Here is a 25693-nt window from a genome sequence, read left to right as displayed (position 1 = left end):
TATTTGCTTTCAAATCTCATCCATGTACTTAGGATATTTTTTTTTCTCACAGGACAGGGACAAGCAATGCTAGTTCTGCCAGACAAATCCTAATTTTCCTGACAAGACGGTGAGACTGAGATGGCATGATGGTCTCACAGCATCAACTACAGAGACCTAGCCAGATGCAAAATATCAGGATTAGTTCTTCAGATGACAAGCCAGATAACTGATCATGAGGACTTGTGTTCAAAATAGGTATATATATATATTGAATCTATGTATGTATTAGCAAGTCAACATCTCCCATAGAATTTGGATTTTCTTACGCAGTTTTGTGATATCTCCAATGTTTCATTGAGGAGACCTCTGTACCTGTGTCTGCAAAAGGCCACAAAGATAATGGTGAGAAAAACATTTTCTCCCACCCTGCTAGCATCAAGGGATACCACACACTGCTGTAATATTAATTAGCTCCTGCACAGCACTGGAGAAGCATCCTCACTTCATGCCTTTGTTGTAGGTAGAGACTGAAACCTACATTTTACAGGTGTAGAAGCTCAGTGGGGCAGAAAACAAGTGACCTCCCCAAGGCAATGCAGTAATTTAGCACAATAAACATCATAGATATTTATGGATCTGCCATGACTCACATTCAGGCCACCACACACTCCCACACACTGCAGGAAAGGGTGGGCAGGACACAGCTACTACAATATGCTGGAACCCAAACGTCCAACCCACAAGCACTGCTGGGAATGGGATGGTTGAATACGGCAGAAAGATTGGTTAAAAAGAGCAGCAAATACACTTGTCATTGGCTTCAGAGGGGTTGGGGAGGTCCTCTACCAGAGCACTATGCACTCTCCTATGGTTTCAGCTCTCTGTATGGCAAGTGCCTGACCAATTTGCTCATTCAAGGTAAATGTATGGCTAATTCCCAAAGTAACATGACTCTTGCTTAGATTCTGAGGCATTTAACTTCTACAGTATCTGAGGGCAGATGACTCACTTCTTCCACAGTTCTAAGTGATGTCAGCTGTGTAAGTCATGCATGATTTACTTTCCAAACGATCTTTTATTTATGTCATGGATGGAATTAAAACAGAAAAGCTCTGCTTCCATGGGAGAACTGAGATATCCCTTCCAAGAGCAGATGTGCTCAACAAAAAATGGCTAATGTGATCCAATCAATAGGAATATTACAATAATGACTAATTATTATCAATAATAAAAATAATATAATTTTTAAAAATTAAAGAGGCCACTGTTCATACTTAGTGAACACTCCTTCTTGCATTGGATGGAAATGAGATTGTTATTTTTCTATGCCTGATGTGCAGTTGCCTTATTTAACATACATAGTACTATGGCTTATAATAAAAGTTGTGTAGTCTGCAGCTTTTTAATCTTTACATCCATTCAGAGGCATCTACTGGACTATATACAAAATAAAGGAATGGATGAGTCTGGGGGTGGAGGAAAGGGAAAGAGGCAGTCAAAAGGGAATGGGAAGCGAAGGGACTCCTAGTGAGCAGTAGAGGGCAGAGGTGGGGAGGACTGCGGGATGAATGGCAAGATTGTAAATCCCCATTGGGCAAAAGAGAAATCCTTTGCAGTACTGTTTATGCCCATCTAACAGTCTGCAGCTATTACTTCTTGAACATGTCCTGCAGGGGGCCTGGTAAGTATTTGATGACTGTGTCTAGGATGCTCTCTTCTTCTTCCTCCTCCTCATCCCCACAGCCAGGAGGGATCGCCTTCTTTGGGCGTGTCAGACTCCCTTCAGCATTAGCTTCCAGTGCGGCCTGCGCCTCTGCTTCCTTTTCTTCCTTCTTCTTTATCCCATACTGCAGGGGAGAGATAACACATTGTCTGAATCATATGAGAAATAACACATCTGCTGAACAGGATGGCTGATGAAGCCAGACATTGCATGCGGTTCCTCATATTCTGCAGTAAGAACATTCCGTATTCTCATTTTGCTCTTTTACACAGACACCAAAAATATCCATCCTAACAACCCTCCACTAAGTATAGCCCAGTGGATGGACAGCCTTTACAAGACAAGATGCTCAGATCACTCAGAAACAAGCACAGGGGAGAAAATGGGACTATGCAGCTGTGGCTCTCTAGTAAAGAGAACATAAGTTCTGTGTTAGTAAAGTGTTAGGGTGGCATTCTACTGATGTTGATCCTCCTTGTCCCGGTTTGAGACTATCATACAGTCACCTCAGGACACTCCTCTTTTCTGTCTCAAGTCCATCATCCACAATGATATTGAGATTCCACCCGCAGCATTTTATAGTTAAGGTTTACAGATGTGGCAAAACTTCAGGGAAAAACTAGTCAGCAACAAAAGAAAGCAAACAGATCAGGACAGACAGCACAGCAGTGAAGACAACAATTTTATGTATTATCATGTGGGACATATACCATTCATCCATGTTGTCATTGTGTAAGTGGGACAGAAAGAGTTCTGTGAAAATAAATCTTCATGAGAAAATCAGCTGACTCATACTATTTGAAGAGAAACACTCTTAACCATGTGAGTAGAATGGGTATTTGAAATTTGCTACTTCCACTAAGAATTAGAGGCATGCCACTAACACACTACATGAGTAACCAGACTTTTATTTTATGATACTATATACAACAAGCTAGATTTAATAGAGGACTAAACATATGCATATGCTGCTCTTTCCATAAGTGTTTGTACTGTTTCAGAGATTCATGTCATATACAACAACAACAAAATATCAATTCAAACCATCACATGCAAATCTAGAGCAACAAGTACACCTGCAAGCTACCCTCTGTATTATCAAATCATAGAATGGTTTGGGCTGGAAAGTACATTTCAAGGCCATCTAGTCAAAGAAATGAGTAGGAACATTTTCAGCTAGGTCAGGTTGCTCAGAGACCTGCTCTGTTTATTCAGACCAATACAAATTTCCCAGGATGTTTCCACTTTTTCTGATGATAAATGGAGGTTAAACTTTCTTGGTACTGTGATCATGGTGCAAACTCAGGAAGTGTAACTTTTCAGTGTCCAGCTGTGCTTCGAAGAGGCCAGCTGTACATTTCAAGGATGCTTGTGGTCCCCAGGCTCACAGCTCCCTGTCTGGCAGCAACATTCTTCTGTTTATCCTTTTTACCTTTTGAAAAGCCACCTTCATGGCTGCTAAATATCAGCTCCTCGGCCACCAGTCACCTCACAAGCACCTGCACAATTGCTTACAATTCATTTTGCATGAATATGCTTGAAAAGAACGTTGAAAAGAAAATTAAATATGATTTCAAAAACATCAGAGAATTATGTTGGTACCATGCTCTCAGTATTTTCAAGTATCAATAAAACCTTACTGCTGAATAGAGATGAATTCGATGCTATTTTCATTCTTTTTTCTTTTCATTTTTTTCCATGAAGATTAGTACAAATTGTTAACCAGTAAAACCAAAAGTGCACTGCTGCAACAGCCCCTGTGCCCAACAGAGGGCTGTTGGGTTTGACTTTTCCTCCTAAACATTTCTGAGCAAAGGCACTATTTTTGATTCCTTTCTTCATTATCATTTATATTTAGGATGACAGCCTGCAAAGTTGAAAGCAGTGGCTTTGAAACACTCTAGTTCTCTAAATCAATTCTCTCATGCCAAAATGTTCATTAAGGACATTTGTCTTACGATTTTTATATCCACTGGGTGCTGGTCACACCTTGATTTCATGGGAAAGGTATTAAAGACAAATGACGTCTCCATTCACATGTGAGACAAAGAAAGAATTTGATCAACTTACGGTTACAGGGCTGTATGCCACAAAGGAGATTGAACACAGGACCAGCTACCACACAGATGGAATGACATGCAGTGCTAGACAGTGGTCAGTCTGTAGGGCTATATTAACCCCATTCTCCCTCTCAGGCCACAAGCAGATGTCCCTGACTCCCAGTGTAATTTAAGTGCAGATTGTGCCTTCCTTTGCCAGCTAGAGGAGAACAGTAGTGGAGACAACACAAATCATAGTAACACATGGGTACCCTGCATGCTTTCAAATCCTTCATCACAAAACAATGTGTTGATCCTCTAGCTCAGGAACAAAATCAACCAGTTATCAGAACTCAGTATTATAATTTAAATTTGGTGGTATTTTGTAATGCTTTGCATTAATAAAAATCTAAGCTGTGAAGATTCATAGGTTAATAAAATGGCATACTTTAGGTTTGAAATTGTTTCAGAGGAAATAAAATTATAGAAAGGAAAGTCTTAAACAAATTTTTCAAATAGTGTCTTCAAATGAAATCATTTGGGTGAAGTCAATAATTAATTTTTAAAAATATTACTAAAAACAATCTTTCTGGTGCTCTGGTTTTCCTGGGGATAGGAAATATTGCATTGCTTCAAAAAAATTTGAAGGATGAGAATAGTTTCATTTTTATTCAAGGTTCAAACCCACAAAATTTAATATCAGAAGCTGTATCATTACCTGCTCGGCCTTCAGTCACATATCCATGTCTTCTACTATATGCAGAATTACGGTCCTAACCCAGGAAGATTCTGAAACATTTTTAGTATATGTACCATCTGCCGCTCCTAGAGTTATTACTCTTCTGCCACCCGAGGATTGTTGTCACCGGGTCATGTTAGCGAAACATTGTCAGGCTGGAGTCCTCAGTCATCAAGTGGGAAGAGTAGGGAAAAAGTACCATGGCCCTTGGCTTAACCCACACTCACCAACTGCCTGTCAGGAAAAGACCAGACTAACATATTAACATACTAACATACAACATCAGCTTCCTCCCCATCTCTTTTCTTCCCTGTTCTTCCCTATTTTCACATGTCAAAGTAGGTTCATGAACTAGAAACATTCTGAGAATTTGATCTAACTCTAATGACAGTAAGAGTGTCAGGGAGTAGAGGACTGTTGAGCCAACAGGATCTGCAGTCTAAAATGTGAACCTACCGTAAATATAGTTACAATTTCTTAAGCCAACAGTTGCTACTAAAAATGAACATATTTACCTAGCAAATACCTAGGTCATGGAATGAATAAACAGTAATACAGTTAAGACACTTGCGGAAGTAACTGTGTATCTTTGGGTCAGGTGTGGAACTGACTCTGCAGGAAGACAGCCACAATCAACGTGCAAGTGAGTGGTTTTCCTTGGATCAGATTTGGAACTGCCTACTTAGAAACAACAAGTGATTTACCTGAAGAAGCTAAAGAAATAAAGAAGGAGTTTTGTGGGGGATACAAAGACAACTCGAAGACTGTATGGTGGGACCAGAGAACTCAGGCAAAAACTTTTCCTCCCAAGGTGCTCTGAGAGCTTGAAACTGGCCCTCAGTCCAAATATTACTGCATATGAAATAATACTGCATGAAATAATACTGCATATTACGTAACACTGAGCTTTAGTTTCTGGGAAAATGTTGGCATGTGAATTACGCTGGTTACATTTCTCTTCAGGAAATTTTTCTTCTCAGTGGTTTTGTGTAGCTGCAGGTAGTACGGAAACTATGTCTGAACAGCTGTGGCAGATACAGCCATCTTTGGAATTACTACTTTATTCACTAGCTAAGGTTTGAAAAGCTACTGAGAGATTTAAATGCTTATTCCTTATCTTGCTTCATATCAAAGTTATGGGAGCTATACTAACAGTTCTGTCTGTTAAATTTCATTCATATTCTGAACCTCAGTACAAAAAAAGAAAATAATTTTCAGCCAGACTTGAAAGTGTGTGGTTAGAAAACACACTGGGAGGGCAACAAGCACATAATTTTATCTCAGGAGTTAACTTGACCTGAACAAGTCTTTTTCTTAGAGACCTCAGCTATTGAAAACCTCTTACCTGTTCTGGAACTTAACTACCCTTTGCAATAAAATATTTCTCCTCATGTCTACCCTGATTCTTCATGAAATGTCTTCCAAAAAAATCTGGAAAACTGAAAATATGCATCTACTGCAAAAAGATTTATCTTCCATCTGTCCTTTTGGACTTTATTTATTAATTGTGCAAATTTCTTTTTTTCTCTTCCATTACCAAAGAGAACACCAGCCCAATTTAGATCTTTCCATCATTAATGCATGGAATTTTCTGCCAGGAATATATGTAGGACTGAAACAAATCGAGAGCAATATGCAGAGTTCAGCACTGACCTTTAGTTCCACAACTGTGCGAGTCTAGCGTACAGAAAAAGACTCCCCTTTTATTTGATTTATACAAACTTGAAGCCTTTTTACATGATTTCTTTTGTCTCTCTGTGTCAGGCTGTCAAACACAGGAGGGTACTGAAACCCAGAGCCCTGAATACTGTGTTCTCACCACTGTTTAAAGCACAGAACCTACTTTGATGTAGATCTGGCCCAACAACCTGTCCTAGCTTTTCTTTCACCTCAAATCTGCTGATTTCATTTTGTGTTAAATTTGGCTCTTTTTCCTTGTTTGTTTTTCTTGGTCTACTTGTCTTTCTAATCAGTTCACTTGTCCCAAGCTTCATAGAGAGGATTAGTCCTCAGAAAACTTGTGAGGAAGCCTTTTAACACATATGAAAGAGGGACACTCTCTTTGTCTCTCAATTTACCCATTTAAGCGCAAGGTCTGCCATGCTCTGTTAGAATTACACAGAGTGTTTCAGGCAACTCAGACACACTGACCCTAGATAATCTCTGAGCTTTGTGAGGAGAAATAAACAAAGAATCACAACTTTGCACCTGGGCAATCATGCAAATTTCAAGCTGTGGCAAGGAATGAAAGGTATGAGAGAGAATGCTGGGTGTCTCAGTCCATGCCATGCCAGTGGGGTGTGTGGGGGGTCTGCATGGGGGGGTCTGTGTGGAGTGAGTGTAGGTGTGGACATTTTCTTGTCTCTACATGCTGCTGCACAGCTCTGCTGACCCTGTCAATGTGCTAGTGGAAGACAGCTGATTAATAATGGAAAAGAACAAGGCAAAATCTGGAAACTGCAGTCCTAAATTACATTGTTCAATTGCTTGTGAGCCAGACAGGAGCACAGCTCAGGAGAGAGGTGGCAGAGAGAAAGGAAGGAGGACAATTAAACTTCAGGAAGAGGACACTTGAGATGCAAAGGCAGGGCATCATCTCTCCTGGAAAAGATGTTCCGAAACCATCTCCGTGGGGGCCCTCAGAGTTTTTCAGGCAGTTTTCCAGCAGCAGTTATTTGTAAACCTGGCTCATGTCCTTTGAATCCTTTACCTCATCCAAGGTTCCATCTCCCCATGAGTTCCCTGTGGCTACACATGCCTTGATACTCTGTGCCATCACAGGCTTTCAGCTCTGTCAAAATCACAGTAATTCTTCATGCATGACCTGTCTTGTTTCAGGTCTTCCAGTATGCTCTTCAGTTTTATCCCCCTGTTTCTCTCAGGGGGCTCCCACAGCAAACCCAGAGGCCTACGGGCTTCCTCTTCCTCCACAAATACAGATCAGATGCAGCTGCAGATTTCAAAGGACTCATCTGATCTTCATCTGCCTCCCATCAGCATCTTCTTCTGGTGACACTGGGTGAATCTAGCAGTCATTTCCTTCTCCCCCATGGCAATATTGATGGCTGAGAACCACACTCCTGGTTTCCATTCCAGTCAGCTGTGGAACTGCAAAGCATTCCTATGGGAATGCCAAATGCCCCAAGCAGGAGTAGTGCTACCCTAAACTAGGTATGGAATTTGCTTTTCTGCTGCTCCACAAGAGATGGAGTGCAAGATAAAGCACTGCTCTCTGGAGGAGATCAGATCTGTACTCAACAAGCCTTGTTTCTTCACTTTGATTGAAAACAACATCACATCTGTCCACTGTTTGCTGTTTAAGGGAAAAACAGAACTGTATCAGGTTCCTGGTTGCAGAATCCATCTCTGAATTTTCTGCCAACTCAGATCAAGGGGAATCTTTTCATTAGTTTCAGTGGAGACCGGCCCAGACAAACCTAGTTAAAAGAAAGGTGTCATAGGATTATAGAATGGCTTGGGCTAGAAGAGACCTTAAAAATATCTCCAAATCATCCCAAACCCCCTATAGTCAGGGACACCTTCCACTAGATCACTATGCTTAGAGTCCCATCCAGTCATAGGAGAGAGGACAGGTGCTCCAGCCCTCTGATCATCTTTGTGACCCCCCTCTGGACTTGCTCCAACAGGTCCACATCCTTCTTATGTTGAGGGTCCCACAGCTGGACACAGTGCTCGAGGTGGGTCTCATGAAAGCACAATAGAAGGATAGAATCACTTCACTAGATCTGCTAGTGACGCTGCTTTTAATGCAGCCCAGGATAGGGTGATTTTCTGGACTGCAAGTGCATATTTCCAAGCCATGTCAAAGTTCTCATCCACCCTCAAGTCCTTCTCCTCAGGGCTGTTCTCATTCCATTCTCTGCCCAGTCTGTATTTGTGCTTGCGATTGCTCTGGTTTTTGACCTTCATGGGGTTTGCACAGCCCCACCTCTCCAGCCTGTCCAGCTCCCTCTGGATGACATCCCTTCCCTCCTGCCTGTTGACTGCCCCACACAGCTTGGTGTCAGTGGCAAACTTGCTGAGGGTGCCCTCAATCCCACTGTCCATGTCACTAACACAGATGCCCAACAGTGCCGGTTCAACACCGAACCCTGAGGACACGACTCATCTCTGGTGTCCACTTGGACACTGAGCCTTTAACCACATGTAGAATCCAAGGAGACAAGGGGCCTAATGTGTATGTCTCAAACACTGATAACCCAATAGCTATGGAGCCAACCATGGATTGTTGGTAATAACAGCCAAGAATTATTGGTAATAACATGCCATGGGAAAGAACAAGAAATGACTGGAGATGGGGGGCCATGTGGAGGTAAGAGCAGAGCTTTTCCAGGACAAACATCCTTGTTCTGGCTCCTGTAGATAAGCCCAGCCCAACACAAGCACAAGGATGACGTTAAGAAGTGGGCATGGACTGTAAGGGGGGATCAAGACCCCCCAAGACCCCTGACACTAGAACCAGTCCCTGGCGATTCCTCTCCCTTTTCCTTTTCCTTTTCCTTTTCCTTTTCCTTTTCCTTTTCCTTTTCCTTTTCCTTTTCCTTTTCCTTTTCCTTTTCCTTTTCCTTTCTGTTTCCTTCCTCTCTAATTCATCTCTTCCCTTCTCTCTTCCTTTTCATCTTAGCCCTTTACCCAAAATCCACTGCTGTGTGCTTATATAGTAGGTCAGGGACTAACTAATACCAATATCCATGCCAAGCATGTTATTTACTAATAAAACTTTGTGAGTTTTTGTGGACCCTCTGACTTTTGTTGTTACTTTTGACCACAAGCATTTTTGAATCTTGCATGCTCCCTTCGCCTTAAGGATGGGATATTATACCACAGCTCTGTGTCCATCCAACCAATTCCTTAACCACCAAGTGGTCCAGCCATCAGATCCATGTCTCTACAGTTCAGAGGATCTGCTCCATGATCTTGCTGAGCACCTTTGTTGGGATTCATGGCTCCCGAGTTTGGAGGTGGAGATCCTTATATATTGAACAGCTTTTTTGGGCTCCTATTTGCTCTAGGACTTTATCTCATGATATTCTACCAATCAGATCTCTGAGGACCCTAAAGTCTGCTCTCCTGATAGTCAGTTACAGAAGCCATCCACCACATCTCTGTGATGCCAATAAGATCCTGGCCCTGCAGGCATGCGCGCGTCTCTAACTCCCCTTGTTTTGTCCCCATGCTGGGTGTGTTTTCGTAGAGGCAGATGGGAAACACATTTTGGCTTAATCTACTATGCCTACTGACTCTGCTGAAGCAAACTGGCCATTCTGCTCATTGCCCAAGTTGCTAGACTATGCTAAGTTTTCCCAGGAAAATGGCTCTTTTCCCGATTACTACATATAGGTGGTATGAACTACAAGTTGTGAACAAATTTGGAACAAAGAGTCAAAGACAAAAGAGTCTTTGGGAACAAAGACTCTGAGAAAGAACAGACGCAGGTATCACATAACGTGAATTTTTCAGAATACTCAGCAGAAATCATATTTTCATTTTCTCTCTGTTTGCAAATATGTTTATTTTCTTCCTCTTGTGTATGCAGCATCCATATTAAAACAATGCCTTTCTGCAATATGGTCAGCCTCAGTGAAAGGGAATGAGGTCTTGAAAGCTTCAGGAATGGAGATAATTAACTTAGTGCTGGCTAGCAAAGTCTTCCATCTTGTAATCAGAGAAGAAATCTCCAGAGTAAGCAGAGAATATCTGACTCATGAGGAAGAGCATAGGATCAGAGGCTCCAAAATACTGATTTTAGGTACCTGGAGGGTTGACTGAAATCAGTGCACTGACTAATGACCACAGGGCCCAAGATAAGTACAGTACATACTGTACTCCTAAGCCTGTTGGGTCCTGTGGAAAATCTCTCCCCCAGAATCCAACTTGCAGGTCCAGTTAAGAAAATCTGGGTCAATTCTGTTCTTCAAAGCAGTTAAACAGGATAAGAAAAAAGAAAAGTTACATATTCCACAGTAACAACTGCAGCTTAATTGCTCATAGGTCACAGCGAAAGTTTAGTTTTGCCTCATGATCACCAGGATGGGGTCAAGCTGCAGAAGGTTCCCGTAAGAACAGAGGTATTTTCCAGTGATGCAGAGCAGGTGTACTCCTAGGCAAAGCATGTTATGATTTCGTGCGTTTCCAAAGTCTACATTTAATTCTCTACAAGGAAAACTTCCCAGAAGCCAATGGCAGGGTCCCAGAAATGGATAAATGCAGTTGCTTATATGAGTTTAGCAGAATTTATGTTATAGCTACGTATCTCATAGCATAAATAAATCCATAGGATATATCTTTATGTGTGCACTGTGTAAGATCAGAACATGGAGTACAAGCTGCTCATCCTTCTTCCTGCCTCCTGCATTTATTTCCTTTGCCAAATGAAAGCCTTTCTTTTAGTACAAGGCTGGTAAAATTATTTCCCAGGATACTAAAGCAATTTAGATTAGACACAACTATCTCTTTTCCATAGCCTGTGTTTACCACATGTAACAGCTCATTTTTGTTTTGGGTCTTGTTTGGTTTAGGTTTTTTGGAATTGTTTTTATTTTTGCATTATTAAATCTTATTTTGAAAGCTCTAGTCCAGTCAGTGTGTTTTTACAAGAATGTAATACAAGTGCTCCAGAGGATAAGGAGTGGTTCACCATAGGATGAGGAGTAATATTTTTTCTTGTAGTGAATCACATGATGAAGATCCAGGTAACAGCCAAAAGAAATATAGTTTGTACTCTCCAGGGCAATACAGAACTCATTGTTTACTCATGAGGCTTAAAAATTTATTATTATCCTGCCTTGCTAGGTTTGTTCTTGGTGGGGTTCAGCATGCCATTGCCTTATTGATCACAACACTTTGGCAGATTGGAGTTTGAGGCCAGCTGAAAATTCAGAGGTTGAACCCTAAATGGCTGATTCATTTAAAGTTCAGCTTTCAGTAGGTAAACTGCATGAGCTCTCTGTGTCTCATCTCTGCAAATCTCTGGAAAGCCACGAAAGGCAAATTTTTTAAAAAACAGTTTCTGACTGTCAGTTTTGTTTCTAGCATATTGCTAGAACATTTCTCTGTGCACGTATCAGCTCTAGCTATTACAAAACTTTAGGCACTCCTTGGCATTTTGTTATACACTAAAAAGTGCTCATGAACACGTAGAACTGTGTTATCAGCAAAGAGCTTATCACAGCAGGGAAAGAAGGAACTTAGAAAGGATTCTGGAAGTAGCACCCTTGTACGTGATTCAAAGTATGCTCTAGGTAAATTTGTGTTTCCTAGTGTCGTTCAGCAGAGAGGTACAGTTGCATTTCATTGTAGTCTTCTATTAGACAGTAGGTTTGAGGGAAGTGAAAAAGATTAATTTCTATCTTAAAAAGTTCAACACATCATAAACGTAGCTTAATTCACAAAAAAAAAAAAAAAAATCAAGACTTAGAATAGACTCAACTAAGAGGCCCAGATACACAAGCAATACTCATATCACTGCTGCCAAGAATTCTGGGGACTAACCTGGGGGGAAAAGAGACCCTTAGACCAACATTTAGGTATGCATCTGCAATTTTTCTCAGCTTTCTGTGTGACCATATGAGAGACAATTCTTCTCTTCTTGGTGAACATAGAATTTAAATAAGATTTACCCCTCTAAAGGGCCTGCAGTGAGTCTGCTCTGAAACACAGTCATTGCTGAAATTATGCCACATTGAAATATAAGAAGTTGCTTCTGTGCCATTTCCATACATTATACTGTCCTCAGTAACTCCCCTGAGTTGGTAGGATGAATTTGACAGACAGTAAACAGCCTCAAACTTTTCAGTAAGATTTTTTTTTCAGTAACCTACACCAAAATTGCAAATGCTGACTTTGTTGACAGCACAAGATAATGTAATTCAGCAATAGTAAGAGATCAGGAAAGATTAGCTAGATTATTATCTTTAGTCCTTGCTTTGAGACTATTTAATTGTTGTCATCAATTCCTTGGAGATTCTTCTGTGTGGAATAAATCCTGCACCCAGGATCTAATTAGCACAGCCATCCTGCCAGTACATTTGTGGAGACAAGGCACTGTCACAAACTCTGAGCTAAGACTCAGTAAAATCAAAGGTGGTTAATCAATTAGTTTCAAACCTTTGACACATTCTTCCCTCTGAAGTACAAAGGGTATTTCTCAATCCCATTAACTGGCAACAGAGGTGAGAACTCTGACATCAAAATGCTTAAAAATAGGAAGAAAACTTTTGACATCCAAAAGAGTGAGTAGGAAATTACAAGTGCTTATTCATATGCTGTAGCTTTTCAGAGGGACATGAAAAAATGAACGGCAGGTCACTTCTTTTTCTCTAGCCCTTTTGAACAGGCACACCAGCATCTTTCTTGTGTAATTCAAGGCAGTTTTCTTGCTTCCCAAGAGACTAGAGAAGACATGTTTGTAGTGAAATTTGGTAAGGGAAAATATCTGGTTCATCTTAACAATCCAACAAAACAGCAGTAATGGTGCTAAAGTGAGCCACCTACTCAGTCTGTATAGTGTTGCAAGGCTGGGTTGCTATGACAAACCTGGAAAAGAGTTTTCATCTGTAAACAGCCATGGCATAAAAATATCTCAGACCATTGCAACAGCAAGCAACCAACTTGGGCCAATAGCTCAAAACCGTTTCTAGAAATGAGGTGCATGCTTCTCATTTCCTCTATGTGGAATCAGCTGTTGAGTTTGCTCATCCTTTCCCTTGGCTGGCCGTGGTCAGAGAACAAATGTTTCTATTGTCAGGGGTATGTGAGCAGGGGCAGATCCCATGGAGCTCACAACCCCCATAAAGCTAGGAGCTGTACAGCAGAAGGGAGAGATGAACCTTACGGAGAGGACTTTGCTGTCTTTACTGTACATTTCTCCCAGGCATACTTTTGTTTTATGGCAAAAAGACAAAGGCATTTCATCTCCTACCAGCTTTGATGCACTAAAGTTACAAAAGGAGCCTTTTCAAAGGCTCTTTAATAATTTTAATAAATTTCAAAAATTCTTGAGGTCTTGGTTGGGGTCTCCAGTATTTCTTGCCTTCTCCTTATATGCAACAGAAGTGAGAACTCTGACACCAAAATGCTTTAAAAATAGAAAGAAAACTTTTGACATCCAGTATATGCAGGAGGGTATGGAACTGCTGAAATGTTATCCTCTTGCTGCATGGAAGCATTCATCCTCCAGACAGTGAGTCAAGACAAGAGTAACAAGCCCATTTTCTTTCTCTCTCTTGATCCAACTGGGTGGGCTTTTTCTGACACAGTAATGAGTGGGATGCATGCAGCATGTTGGCTTTTTGTTGTGCCTATGTCAAAAAGCAGCAGCTCAAAGAACTTACTTATGGGGTAGTTGACACCCAGCCATGCTCATCCTCCTCAAGCTAGGAAAAGGGAAGCTGGCTCTCTATTTTATTTTCATACTGTCTGAGCACTTTGACATCATTAATGAGACTTTCAGTAGCTGGATGTACAGTGTGGGAGGTAGTGGAAGAGGACAGAGAGAGACCTTAAATCACACCTTGGATGACATCAAGGGGCAAGGAGTGCTGGAAGGAAACACATCAGTAACTGACCCAGCGCATAAATGGGAACATGCAGACCACCAACATGCTCAGCTGATTATGCTGTTCTGTACCCCGACCACTATTTAGTACCTTCCCATCACAAAAGATCTGTGCATGCCTAGCAAAGCAATGGACCAGTAGGAATCCTATAACTTCAGAAAATTACATTGCTTCAGGCCATTAATGAACAACTATTCTTCAAATGTAAGAAAGGAGAAATTAAAAAGATCAAGAAAGAATACACTTGAACAGCTTTTTTGTGATCACATGAGCTTTTTTGGATCAGCTGGTTGGGGTTTTGGCCAAAGCCTCAGCCTATTTTAGCAGCCCAATTGCTGCTAAAACCTGGAACCTTTTTGTGTAACAGTTTTTGTTGAGAAGCTGAAAAAAAAGCCCTTTCAAATCTCAGTGTTTGCTGCCACAAGAGAGATTGTGTGTTAGTGGAAGCATGTCTTTTACTAACAGTAGAGTTCTTCAAAAATTGCTACCATGAAAGTACACATAGAAGAAGCTAGCACAAACTCAGTGGCAACCCAGGAACTCTGATACTGAGAGAAGGAACACTGGGGCCTTTGAGAAGCACCTGAAAGAAAGGGCTCTGTGTGTGCAGAACAGAGAAGCCACCAATAAGCTCAGCACAGACTAGAGCCTGGGCAGAACAAATACAAAATGTAGAAACACTTCTCTGTGTCTGAGCTAGCTGGGCTGCAGGATTGAAAAGAGGTGTTGTTTCATGTCCACTGATGGACAGGTCCTGGCACCACAACAGGTCAAGCAAGTATATATACCCTGTGACTACCTTTCAGATCTTGCTTAGCAGATGCTGATGTGTGTGAGTTCAGGTACTTATTGCTCTTCACCTTATGTGCTTTGAGGGTGGAAATCCATTCTCTGCAGGATTTTTGTCAAAGAGACTTGTCGAGTGTGGGAGGATAGAAAGTTTGCACATTGGCAAAAAACTAGTGTGCAGATTTTTAAGTTGGGCACAAGCTTCTAATTCTGGAGTACTTTCAAGGAGAGTGGGAAACATGGTGTGCATCTCTTTGCTGATAGAAAAAATCTCCCTTTTATTTATATATTCATGCTTTCTCATCATCCTTACTGGTAACAGCTTGCCTGTCACTTTCCCAATGTGGCAGGTTCCTCAGCCCCAGTTCCTGCTTTTGTTTGACTTCATTCTCACCACAGAAAGAAACTAGCCCCTCCCACTTATGTGTCAGGAGAAAAAAAGCATGAGTCTTAGAGACACACAGTCTCTGATTGTCTGAAAACAAGCACAACTCACTGACATAGCATGATCATAGCTGGCTCTAAAAGCACCTGCTTGCTCTCTAGACTGCCCATTCCATTTCTCATCTGCCTCCCAATGCAGCCACTGCAAGCCTGAGGACTCACTGTTATTATTCAGTAATGCTGTGTGAAAATATTATTTGTCTGGTTATTCAGGTCTGTGTTTGGGAAATGACTTTTCTGGGGCACTAACTTCATCAGCCTTTAGCAGAGCAAGTGTGTGGCTCCCAGGAGAAGAAGGTGCCAGATCATGCTGGAGGAGAGACAGAAACACCGCAGACAATGGAAAACATAGGAAGCAGATAGATGATTTTCTTCAATGAATTTAATTAGAAGACATTAACAATATTTTTCCACTTTGCCCTATGGCTTTTCCTGCTTTGATATCATCTGAAAAGTATGTTCAAAACAAAAAGCAAAACTCCAGACACTAGAACAATTATCCTCCGAACCTTACCTTAGAAATGCAGGGCATTTCTACAGCAGAAAGGACAAAGTCTGGGAAGCTACACAGCATTGGGTTCATGTGTCCAGGTGCTGACAGCAGGGGTTTTACAGGGGTGGCCTCTGTGATGAGAATTCAGGGGCTGCCCTTTGCCAGACACAGCCATCTCCAGCTCCAGAGAGAGAAACAGACTGCAAACTGGTTTAAGACCATGATTAAGATTAACTACGCTGATTATTTAGCATGATGTTCTCCCATTTTTGCACTCCTCTACACATGGGCTTTGCAATGATTACATAGAAGTAATAGAAGAAGAGGCTCCTCATGAGCGAGCACTTGCTCAGTAGTTTGTTAGCTACAAGTTAAGCATCTGTTCTAAGCTCTTCTGTTCAGTGGGGAGAGGCCACTGTGGACAGCAATACATCCCATTCTAAGGCATTCACCTGGGACATCATGCTCTGAGGCAGCCCTTTCTGTATTTCTCCCTACTGAGTACCAAGGAAGAGATGACTGCCAGCTCAGGTGGAGACAATGAGCAGTTTGAGAGCTAAAGCTTGCTAAGGCAAACTCACAGGTGAACCTGGTTATCCCTATAATGATACTAAATATTCCCAAACCTTTCTCCTCACCTGAACTCATGTCTTTCTCACTCTGATCTCTGTAGTTGCCCATTGTGAAGTCCTTTAATTTTTTTAAAAACAGATACTTAATTACCCATTCTCATTCTGACTGATTCACTAAAAGTACAATTGAGGTTCTTCTTCCATCTCCCTCCCTCCCTCCCTCTCTCTTCCCCCATCCAACCCTGCCTCCTCTTAGGCATAATCCATTCCTTCAACAGGAATGGAAACAACCATAAATGTGGGTTCAGCTAATGAAAGCTGGCAATAGCTGTGAGATAGTCTTCCTGCATTTCTCATTTCTCTACAAGACGTTTTTGTTGCATATCAGACACTTAGCTCTTTTTAAATGTAGTGCCTATCACTTTGAGCAGACCAAAGATCAGTTTCACTAGCTCTGATGACTAATAGGAAAGACCTTCCACAGAGTTAATGGGTTTCCAGTCAGGATGATAATATGCACTACCTGCCCAAAATGATAATTTCAGCAGGGGAATGTACAGTAGGAATAGATGAGCTCTAGCAATGTTAAGGCTTGATGACCCACCTCACTAACTATCCCTGTTTCCCCCTGCAATCAGAGATGCTGTTAAGAGGGATAATTCCTTCCAGGAAAAGGTCAAGGAATGAGCCTGGAATGTTTTTCTCTGCACATCCTGAGCCACAGTGCAGTAAGACTCATCTCCCAGTACCTATTCTCTTTGGGTTCTGGCCTGCCACCTCTGATCTCCAACAATCTGAGACCCTTGCAGACTGCCTCCTTTAAGGGAGCTGGTGGGTCTTAAGATTTGCATGGCTGCAGGGTATTTAAATCTCATTGGCTAGTCATAGTTTTGGAGAAAATTTTCTTTTTCTGATGAGAATTAAGATTTTAAGAAACTTCCAAGAAAGAGGTTTCATCAGGTATCACTTTATGACAATCTAAAGAAATTATGCCAGTAGCTGTGTGTTGGGACAATCTGTGAAACTGAACACCAGGTATGTTTCTTGCAGCAGAGGGGGGATAAGACTGAAAGAGAAAAGAGCCTTGGGCAGAGTGTGTGAAGGTCCATAGCTGTCAGAGTCAATGCAGAAGGATAGAGCATAATGCTGTATAAAAATATCATCCCCTTAGTATTTTTCTGGTATGTACTATCTAGAAGACTACAGTGACTTTGTCTTCCAGCCATTACATTAAAATTTTATAGCCCTATCCCAGCATCCCAAGTTCTTTCCAGTCCTGCCACTCCCATAGCAACTGCTTCCTTCACTGCAGAAGATTAAAATCATAACATAGTCTTCTGCTGGGCTTTGAGCAGAGCAGTTGTGCTGTGGTTTGAACAATGGACCCCATTCAGGTTCTTTCCTTTCTACCTTACAGTATGACATAAGACTCAGATATATTCCTTAGATTCAGGATGAATCAGGAGGAAATTTGAAGTAGAAAATATGGATTTGCGGTAGAGTGATTTCTGTGCCCACCAAAAGTGGGGGAGAGGAGGGAGACACAGTCACCAGTGTTAACAGCCTAGACTTTCTCCGTCCTTTATATGCAGTAGAGATAAAGCACTGCCTGGACTTAGAAGGAAAAGGAAGGAGAATTACAAGGGCCCAGTTAGACAGCCAGAAGTTGCTGCTCTGAGGAGATTACAAGAATTAGGGTAATATTAAATTATTCTGTCTCTGGTAGCAACTACTTTCAACCATCAACAGTTTAGGGACATCATGAAACCAAGCTTGCATTTGGGTTGTCATATTTAGCTCTTCTCCATGAATGGATGTAATATTTTTATTTTGTTTTTAATCCTGTTATATTTCCCATTTTCAATTTTACTTAATGATTTCAGACATGACACATGAGAACAGATGCAACCTGCACACAGAACCACTGCAACACACCTGAAAATTTCATAAGATCTGCAAAGTCTTACATCCCTCCTCCTCTGATGAGCAGCTAGGGTGACTTGCCAAACCCCACTCCTACTGTGCTTCTCTGAAATTGGCTGAGATGGGTGCAAAAGTCATACCTTCTTCTGAGCTTTCATTTTGCAGCATCACCCCTCAGGTGCTCTTTCAACAACAGCAAGAGACTGAACTTCTGCATTAAGATTAAATTTCAGAGAGCAGGAAAGAGAGTGAACGTTGTGGCTAGATGTGAGCATTCCTTAATCTGAAGGAGCACTTGTTCACTAAAAAGGTTATTATTCAACCAAATGCAGCACAGTTAAATACTCTGTTAATAGTTCATTTTATTTATTCAAATATATATGCATAGGGCTAACTCTACAGCCACATGGAAATCTGAGTTCTACCTTTATTCAGACTCAGCAAAGATTAAGTCCTGGAGGACATGCCTTCTAACTGGTTTCTCTCATTCAAACCTGTAGTACAGAGTTGGGGCATATGCTTAGAGAAACACTTCAGTGTACAATCTCCCCATTCTGTGTATTTTAAATTTTTAAAGCTTTTTGAATAAACAAGTGACTCTTCAATATTTATTGAAATCAGTTCTTTCCAATTCTTCATTTGTCGTCTCTGTCTCTTCTCTAGGCAAAACTGAAATGGTTTTGCAGTGTGTGCCTGTCATGAATACTGGTAATTTACAACTGGTAAAAAAAAAAAGCTCAGAAACACATCAGCTCTTTGCTATGTTTTGGAAGTGTATAATTAGAAAGAAAAAAAAATACGCTTGACATTTCACTAAATACACACCAAATAAACATAAAATCTATCCTATACATTTACCACGCTGTTCTTTATAATTAAGTGTTGTCATAGTAAGACTTTACTGAGCTTACTTAATACTGGTCTGAATACCAGGACACAGGTCAGAAATTACTTTCTAATTTTCCAGATGTATTAATTTCTAATTACTATGCTTACTCTTTTCTGAGGTAACCACATCCATATCCCACAACAATTTACATTTTATAAATATTAAAGGCATTGGGGCTGTATTTTATTTATTACTTTGTGTCCTCTGATCTTCATCCAAACCTACATTTCTTAATATATTTCTTATTATAAGATTGCATTTTCAACTGTGGTTCAAGCTGACTTAATGCTCAAAAAAAGATCAATCAATTCCAATTAACATTAATTAAAGTCTCTCAGTGATTTCTCTAAGCAGGAGATCAGTCTCGGGACTCTCTCTATTTCTTCTTCTCATCTCTATTAAATTGAATAATTTTTACAAATATTACTCTGCTAATCTCTTCAGAGCACTTGCACAAGACAGTCTGTTTTGCCTAGTCTGCCAAGATCTAATGAACACGAGTGCTTTGCCTTTCTCCACACCTCATGAATAGTGTCTCAATCACATTCCTTCTTTTCTTGCAGTATTGGAGATCAGTGGGATTACCTACTCATGCTGAAAAGCCATACAGTTAAGCAGGCATGGTGTTCAAGGAACATGGAGGTTTTACAGATTTGCCACTGAATTGCAGTGTCATCTCGATGATGTCACTTAATTCATTTTGCCTCCATGTTCTTTGTCTTTTCTCAGCTATCCTGAGCTCCTTATGAACAATTTTTTTGACATTCCCTAACACTACAGAAGTCAATGGTAGTTTTTGCTTTACCTTTGGCTTTAATAAAATCCTCAAACTTTTGCTGTTTTGAAAAAAAACTTTCCATGTTTGATTTTTTTCTTCCTCAGAGGCTGAATTTATCTGTTTTAGTAAAATCAAGGCATTCCACTTACACTGATCTTTTTACTTGCCATCAACAAGTCCTCATCTGAAGAGCTACTTCAGTGTTGAAGAAAACTGTTTACTGAGATGGATTTATCATCAGGCCACAAGCATTTGGTTCTTCTGTTGCTAGGTGAAATCTCTTTCAAACTGATGTATTTTCTTCAAGGGTCTTCAATATCAGTTTTTTCAGCAACATTTTCTTCTCTGGCAAGGGGGTGATGGGACTTTCAGAGCTACCCACTACATACATTCTTTTTGCTGAACAGTGATTTTGCTTTAGGTCTCCAATGCTCCTTTGACCAGAGCAGAGATATACTTTAGGCAGTCAGATTAAATTTGTCTAAAATTCATCCTGCACCTCTCTGTTCCTCTGGGAGAGGCAAACAGTTTAGTCCAATGCAGCTGCAAGCTTCTACTCCTTTCCCTCTCCTCACTCATACCAGGAAAGGGGAAAAGCAACCTGAAACCCATTTGTATTTCAGAAAGGTTGGTGATACAATTCTGGTAGCATCAGTGGCTTAGGGGTAGCTAAGTGAAGTCATTAGCAAACAGAGCTGGTCTCCTATCCTAACATCATCCAAAACATAATTGTTTCATTGTTTCCTTTATTTGTCTGAGAGAATGCAAGGCAATTTGCAACTGTAGGAAACTTTTTATCATTAAATGCCTTTTCCCCCTTTTTCTTTCTTTTAAAAATAATATATAATTTTAATGTGATTCAACAACGGTTCTCAGTAAAGCTGCAATTTTTAAAAAAATTGGATCTGCCTTTATTTCCATCGCTGAACCACAGGCTTGATGGCTGAAATGAAATCCACTGCCATTTTTATGCCACATGATGAGTCACATGAATTTTTCATGGAACGTAATTGCTCTTAATCTCCTGCAGAAAAGGAAAAAGGTTTTCTGCTCTTTCTATACACAACTGTCTATCTCCTTAATAAAAACATTCAGCCAAGGACTAATCATCCACAAGACTTAAAAGCTACCTATTTGAAAAGGATTCTGTCGGCAAAACCTTTATTCCTTTAGTAAGTATTTCAGGCTAACAATTTGGAAGAGATAATACACCAAGCATAAGAATGTCCTATTATATTATGAACCAAACTTCTAAACTCATACAAGAATCAGTTCTTCCAACCTTATATCATGAAATGCAGGCTTACTGGCTCTATGTATTTGTATTTCTGTTCCTGATGTAGGCATCCAGGTGGCCTGATATCTAGTATCTACAGTCTTAGTCATCCAAGTTTCCTCTTTTCACATCAACACTGTTATCTAGCATACCTTTGGCTGTGAATGACTTTTTAAAATTTTCATCTCACATGCACTGTTTGTGTCTTCTGTATCTGGAAAAAACCTTCCAGAATTATTAACAGTTGTGCAAAATTCATTTAATAACCAATTAATGTTATTGGAACTATTATTTTTTGAGACTGTTTTTTTTTTATTTTTTTAAATAAGCATCTTATTGCCTTTAATTCTGCCAATTCTATAGTTCCGCTTCTGCTCTTATTCTTCCATTACAAATTCTGGTATGTTTTTATAACAACCTTGATGGAATCATTATTCCACATTTTCTTCATTCCAGTGTATATTCTATTTTTAATACTGAATTCTTTTTCCCTCCAAGACTTCAGGATTTTTGTATAATGTGGGCATGCACATGAAAAAATATCTTCAACAGTTTCAAATTATTAATTATGTTTTCCTAGTTAAATATGATGTTCTATCTCATTTAGCCCATTATTGTTTTGAACCTTCTAAAGCCACCCATCAGAATATTTAAACCTAGCCTTGCAAACATATTCAGGCCATAATCAGTTGAATCTGAGACTAATCCACCCTTAAGTACTAAGATGGATTTCTACTTATCTGTCAAGATGAGGCCTTAAGATAGAATTTCCCTGTGACTGGCAGCTGCCCAATTGGCTTCTGGAACAAGTGGCAGAGAGCTACCTACCACCATTTGCACACACACTGAAGTTCCTTGCATGAGTTATTGACACAAGTAAAGCAAAATTCATCAGGACTTAAAGAGTTGAAGGACAGAGAAAATACTGGAAACTCTTTTTAATATATAGTGAATGACTCCAATCATGTAAGTTTATATTACATATAATATCAGGTTAGGACATTTTATTATCAGTTGACAGTGATATTGTTTCAAGAAAGTAAAATCACATCCAGGCTGTGTGAAAAGCAATCATGGAGCAGAAAGACTGATACCTTGTGTCAGATAAACCATAACGAACCACCCCATGGACACACACACCAACAAAACATGTTTAACTATCCATACAGAAAGCATTGGGAAGCTTCTTCCTTTGCACCATGTGCAATATACTAGGCAAAAAGAACCCTGAGGTTTTTCCAAAGAATGTGCTGGTTCAGAACAAAGAATCAGAACACAGCAATTCTTATAGATTCAAAAGACATGAAAAAACAGCCTTCAAGCGGAAAAGACAAAAAATATTTGAATTAGCAGTAACAATACAATTTTTACTGCATTGATGTACAAATTGTACATATATATGTACAATGTATTGATGTATAAATTGTACATGAATAAATGTATTGATCTATAAATTTGCCTTTAAACAAGTTAAATACTGTAGGATGTTTCTCTGCAGTTTCTAAATAAAATTATAAATAAAACTGTCAGATATTTTGAATTGTAGATCACATTTTGGATTTTCTAAGTGGAAAAATATCCATGCATTTATTATCTTGTTTAAGCTTATAATCAGCAACCTACTGTGACTTTGAATTAATTGGCATACTTTACTTTTTTCTCCTGCTCTGAGGGTGGTGTGGAATCCAAATTTGATAGGGGTCATAGACTCAAAAGAAGTTTTTACCTGTTCTTGTTACACTCTGTGATGGTTTCCACACTGGGATGTCTTCTTAAATGAATGGTGTAGCACAAGGGATAGGAAGCATGACAAATTTAAGTTCTGCTGTCATTAGCAGGATAGCACTCTAAAGCAGAATGATTAACACTTCTCTATCATAGTATGTTTCTCTTAGTTGTGGTATCATCTTCCTAAAGTGTTCTGCCCCCCAGCTCAAGGCAACCAGATGAGTAAAGGAGCCAGAGAAGGACCTGCACCATCACAAACCACTTGTTCAAGTAGGACGGAAGAAATCACCAATCTGTAGCCCAAGCCCTGTCACGTACCTAGACCACACCACACCCCCTTCTCTGCATCTGCGTTTCCTGTCACTTTTCCCAGCTCTCTAGCAATGCCCACAAGACGGGGGTAACCTTGACAAGAAGCATATGCTGCCCTTCCCCTGCAGGATTGTGGAGACCATATCAACAATGTTCTAGCTTTATCTCAGACAAGAGATGGAAACAATAGCCAGTCAGAGATCATAGAATCATAGAGGCATCACTAATGTTGGAAAAGACCTCCCAGATCAACAGTCCAACCATTTACCCATCACCAGAGTCTTCACCTCTAAACCATATCCCCAGGTGCCACATCCACACATCTGTTTAACACTTACAGGGATCCTCTTCTCCAGGCTACACTGGAGGTGAATGTTTCAAAAATGTTACTTCACCTTTTACCCTCTCACAGCCACCTGAGGCTGCCTGCTGGGGTGGAATTTACTGCAATTCTCAGATTATAAAGCCAATAAAATTCCTTAATTTTCACAAGCACTACCCATAACTACAAATTAGGTTCTTGCCTTTAAGTTTCTACTTTTGTAAACCAGAAACCATCAGAAGTTTTAGCCACTGTGATTAGGACCATATCGCATGCAAGATTAGAGGTCTTTAAAGGAGCTGAGCTGCATTAAATAGAGTAATTGCTAGAATTACCCTTTTAATTAGACTTGTGATAACAGTTTTGTGTTCTGTTATCAAAACCATGATAAAGCAGTCCAACACAGCCTTTTGTTAGCTCTGCACCAACTTATAAATTAGTCTACTTCACAGGCATTGTGTTGTTCAGCTTCCAGTTTGATTCTTCATTCATATTGTGATGTTGTTCACTGTGCCCTTGGGAACAGTAAAGTCAGGGAGACCTGGCATCTCCCAGCGAGACCCAGGTGCTTTAATAACTATTACTGCACTTAGCCAACACTTCAGAGCTTTCAGGTTTGATTTTAATTAGAGGAGCTGTGACATTTTTAGTATCTTTTAAGCAACTTCCTTACTTCACAATCACGATGCTCTGATTACAGAAGACTTGGCAAACAGGCACTGTGCAATGCTGCTGTAAGATAACTGAAGTAGGAAGAGCCATAGTTTTGTCCTATGGGGCTTTTACCAAACTCCTTCAAACCCAGAGTTAAGCTTTGAGCTTTTTATTTTGGATTTATTTGTCAGAACTGTGTACAAAGTTATATTTGCACAACAGTGCAAAGCTTACCACATTGCTTCTGAGTCATCACTGAGCAAATGTCAATAAATTCTCCTAAAAAAAGTAGAGTTACATTTTATGTTAAAAGCTTGCAGGCTGTATGAGTGAGGTAACAGAATGGATTTCATGCTGTTTGGTGCTATCAGGACAGACAAAGCACCCGCAGTGGCTTCTCTACATCTAACTACCTGCACCCTCCGTAAATCAATAGCTGGTTCCTCAACTCCCTATCACATCAGATCTGGGTGGAATTGAAGAATTTTTACATTTAGATTTTGAACCAAAAATTCAAATTTATTTCTAAACTACTTTCCACAACTAGAGGTAAACAGTCCGTGTCAGCCAAATAAATAACTTCACTAAACTTGAGGTATACCTTTTTCATTCCTGGACATCCTGGACTAAAAGCATATGAAAAATCAAAGACAGTCCTTCATGGATCTGTTGTGGTTATGCCAGTGCTCTTATTTACACTGTTCTGTGTGTAGAACACAGAAGACACTTGCCAAGATCCATGTTGTAGAATTAGACATGGAAGAGATTCACACTATCATCTCCTACTAGGATTTCAAATACTGGTTTTGTCTGCCTCAATAACATGTATAAATAATATAGGAAAAACACAAGGGGTGCCCAAAGTACCAGGACTGGAAAACAAGTTGTCTCAAAACTGCCCAAATGGTGATACTTCTTAAAAAACCTGTCGCTGAGCTTAAAATCTTTCACTAAAGAACTTTTATCAAAGGTATGGTTTCATAACTGTCTTTAAAAGATTTAACTTTAATGGGTTCAAACTCCGTGTTACTGTCAGATATTTGCTCTTGTTACCTGTTCCGTGGCATCTCTAACATACATGCATTCATGTATGGATCATTAAACTAAACAAAAGAGACAAAAAGTTTAGACAGGTCAGTTCCCAGTTACACCACAGTGTGAGAGTGCAGAATCTAAGGCCTGCCTTCTGTCCCTTTCCTGACGTCTGTGCAAGCACTCTCAGTATTCAAAAGTCCCAGGTTTGCCCTTGAGAAATAGCTGTATTTTGTAGAGAGAAGATGCCTGTTGGAAACCCAGAACCATTCAGTAGAAGGAAAGGAACACAATCTTGTTTGTTTTGAAATCTAATTTTGGATTTGTGAGGCAAGAAGAGATAAGAAGCAGAGCTGGAAACATGAACCGACCATTTTATTTGAGCCTCACAAGTGAACAGCCAGAAGGCAGAAGAGAAAA

The 25693-nt window shown here is 40.2% G+C and overlaps 1 protein-coding gene across 1 annotated transcript in view; it reads right to left on the bottom strand.

Moving 5' to 3' along the window:
- Window positions 1–42: 42 nt before the first annotated feature.
- CPLX1 (complexin 1) overlaps window positions 43–25693 on the bottom strand; it is a 107741-nt gene continuing 82090 nt past the window's right edge. The window contains exon 4 of the mRNA XM_017735379.1: window positions 43–1829. Coding sequence (XP_017590868.1) covers window positions 1632–1829 — 198 coding nt within the window. The 3' untranslated portion in view covers window positions 43–1631. The remainder of the gene's footprint in view (window positions 1830–25693) is intronic.

Source organism: Corvus brachyrhynchos, unplaced genomic scaffold (genome assembly GCF_000691975.1).
Source record: "Corvus brachyrhynchos isolate BGI_N302 unplaced genomic scaffold, ASM69197v1 scaffold22, whole genome shotgun sequence".
NCBI lineage: Eukaryota > Metazoa > Chordata > Aves > Passeriformes > Corvidae > Corvus > Corvus brachyrhynchos.
This window is presented reverse-complemented; position numbering and strand designations above follow the sequence as displayed.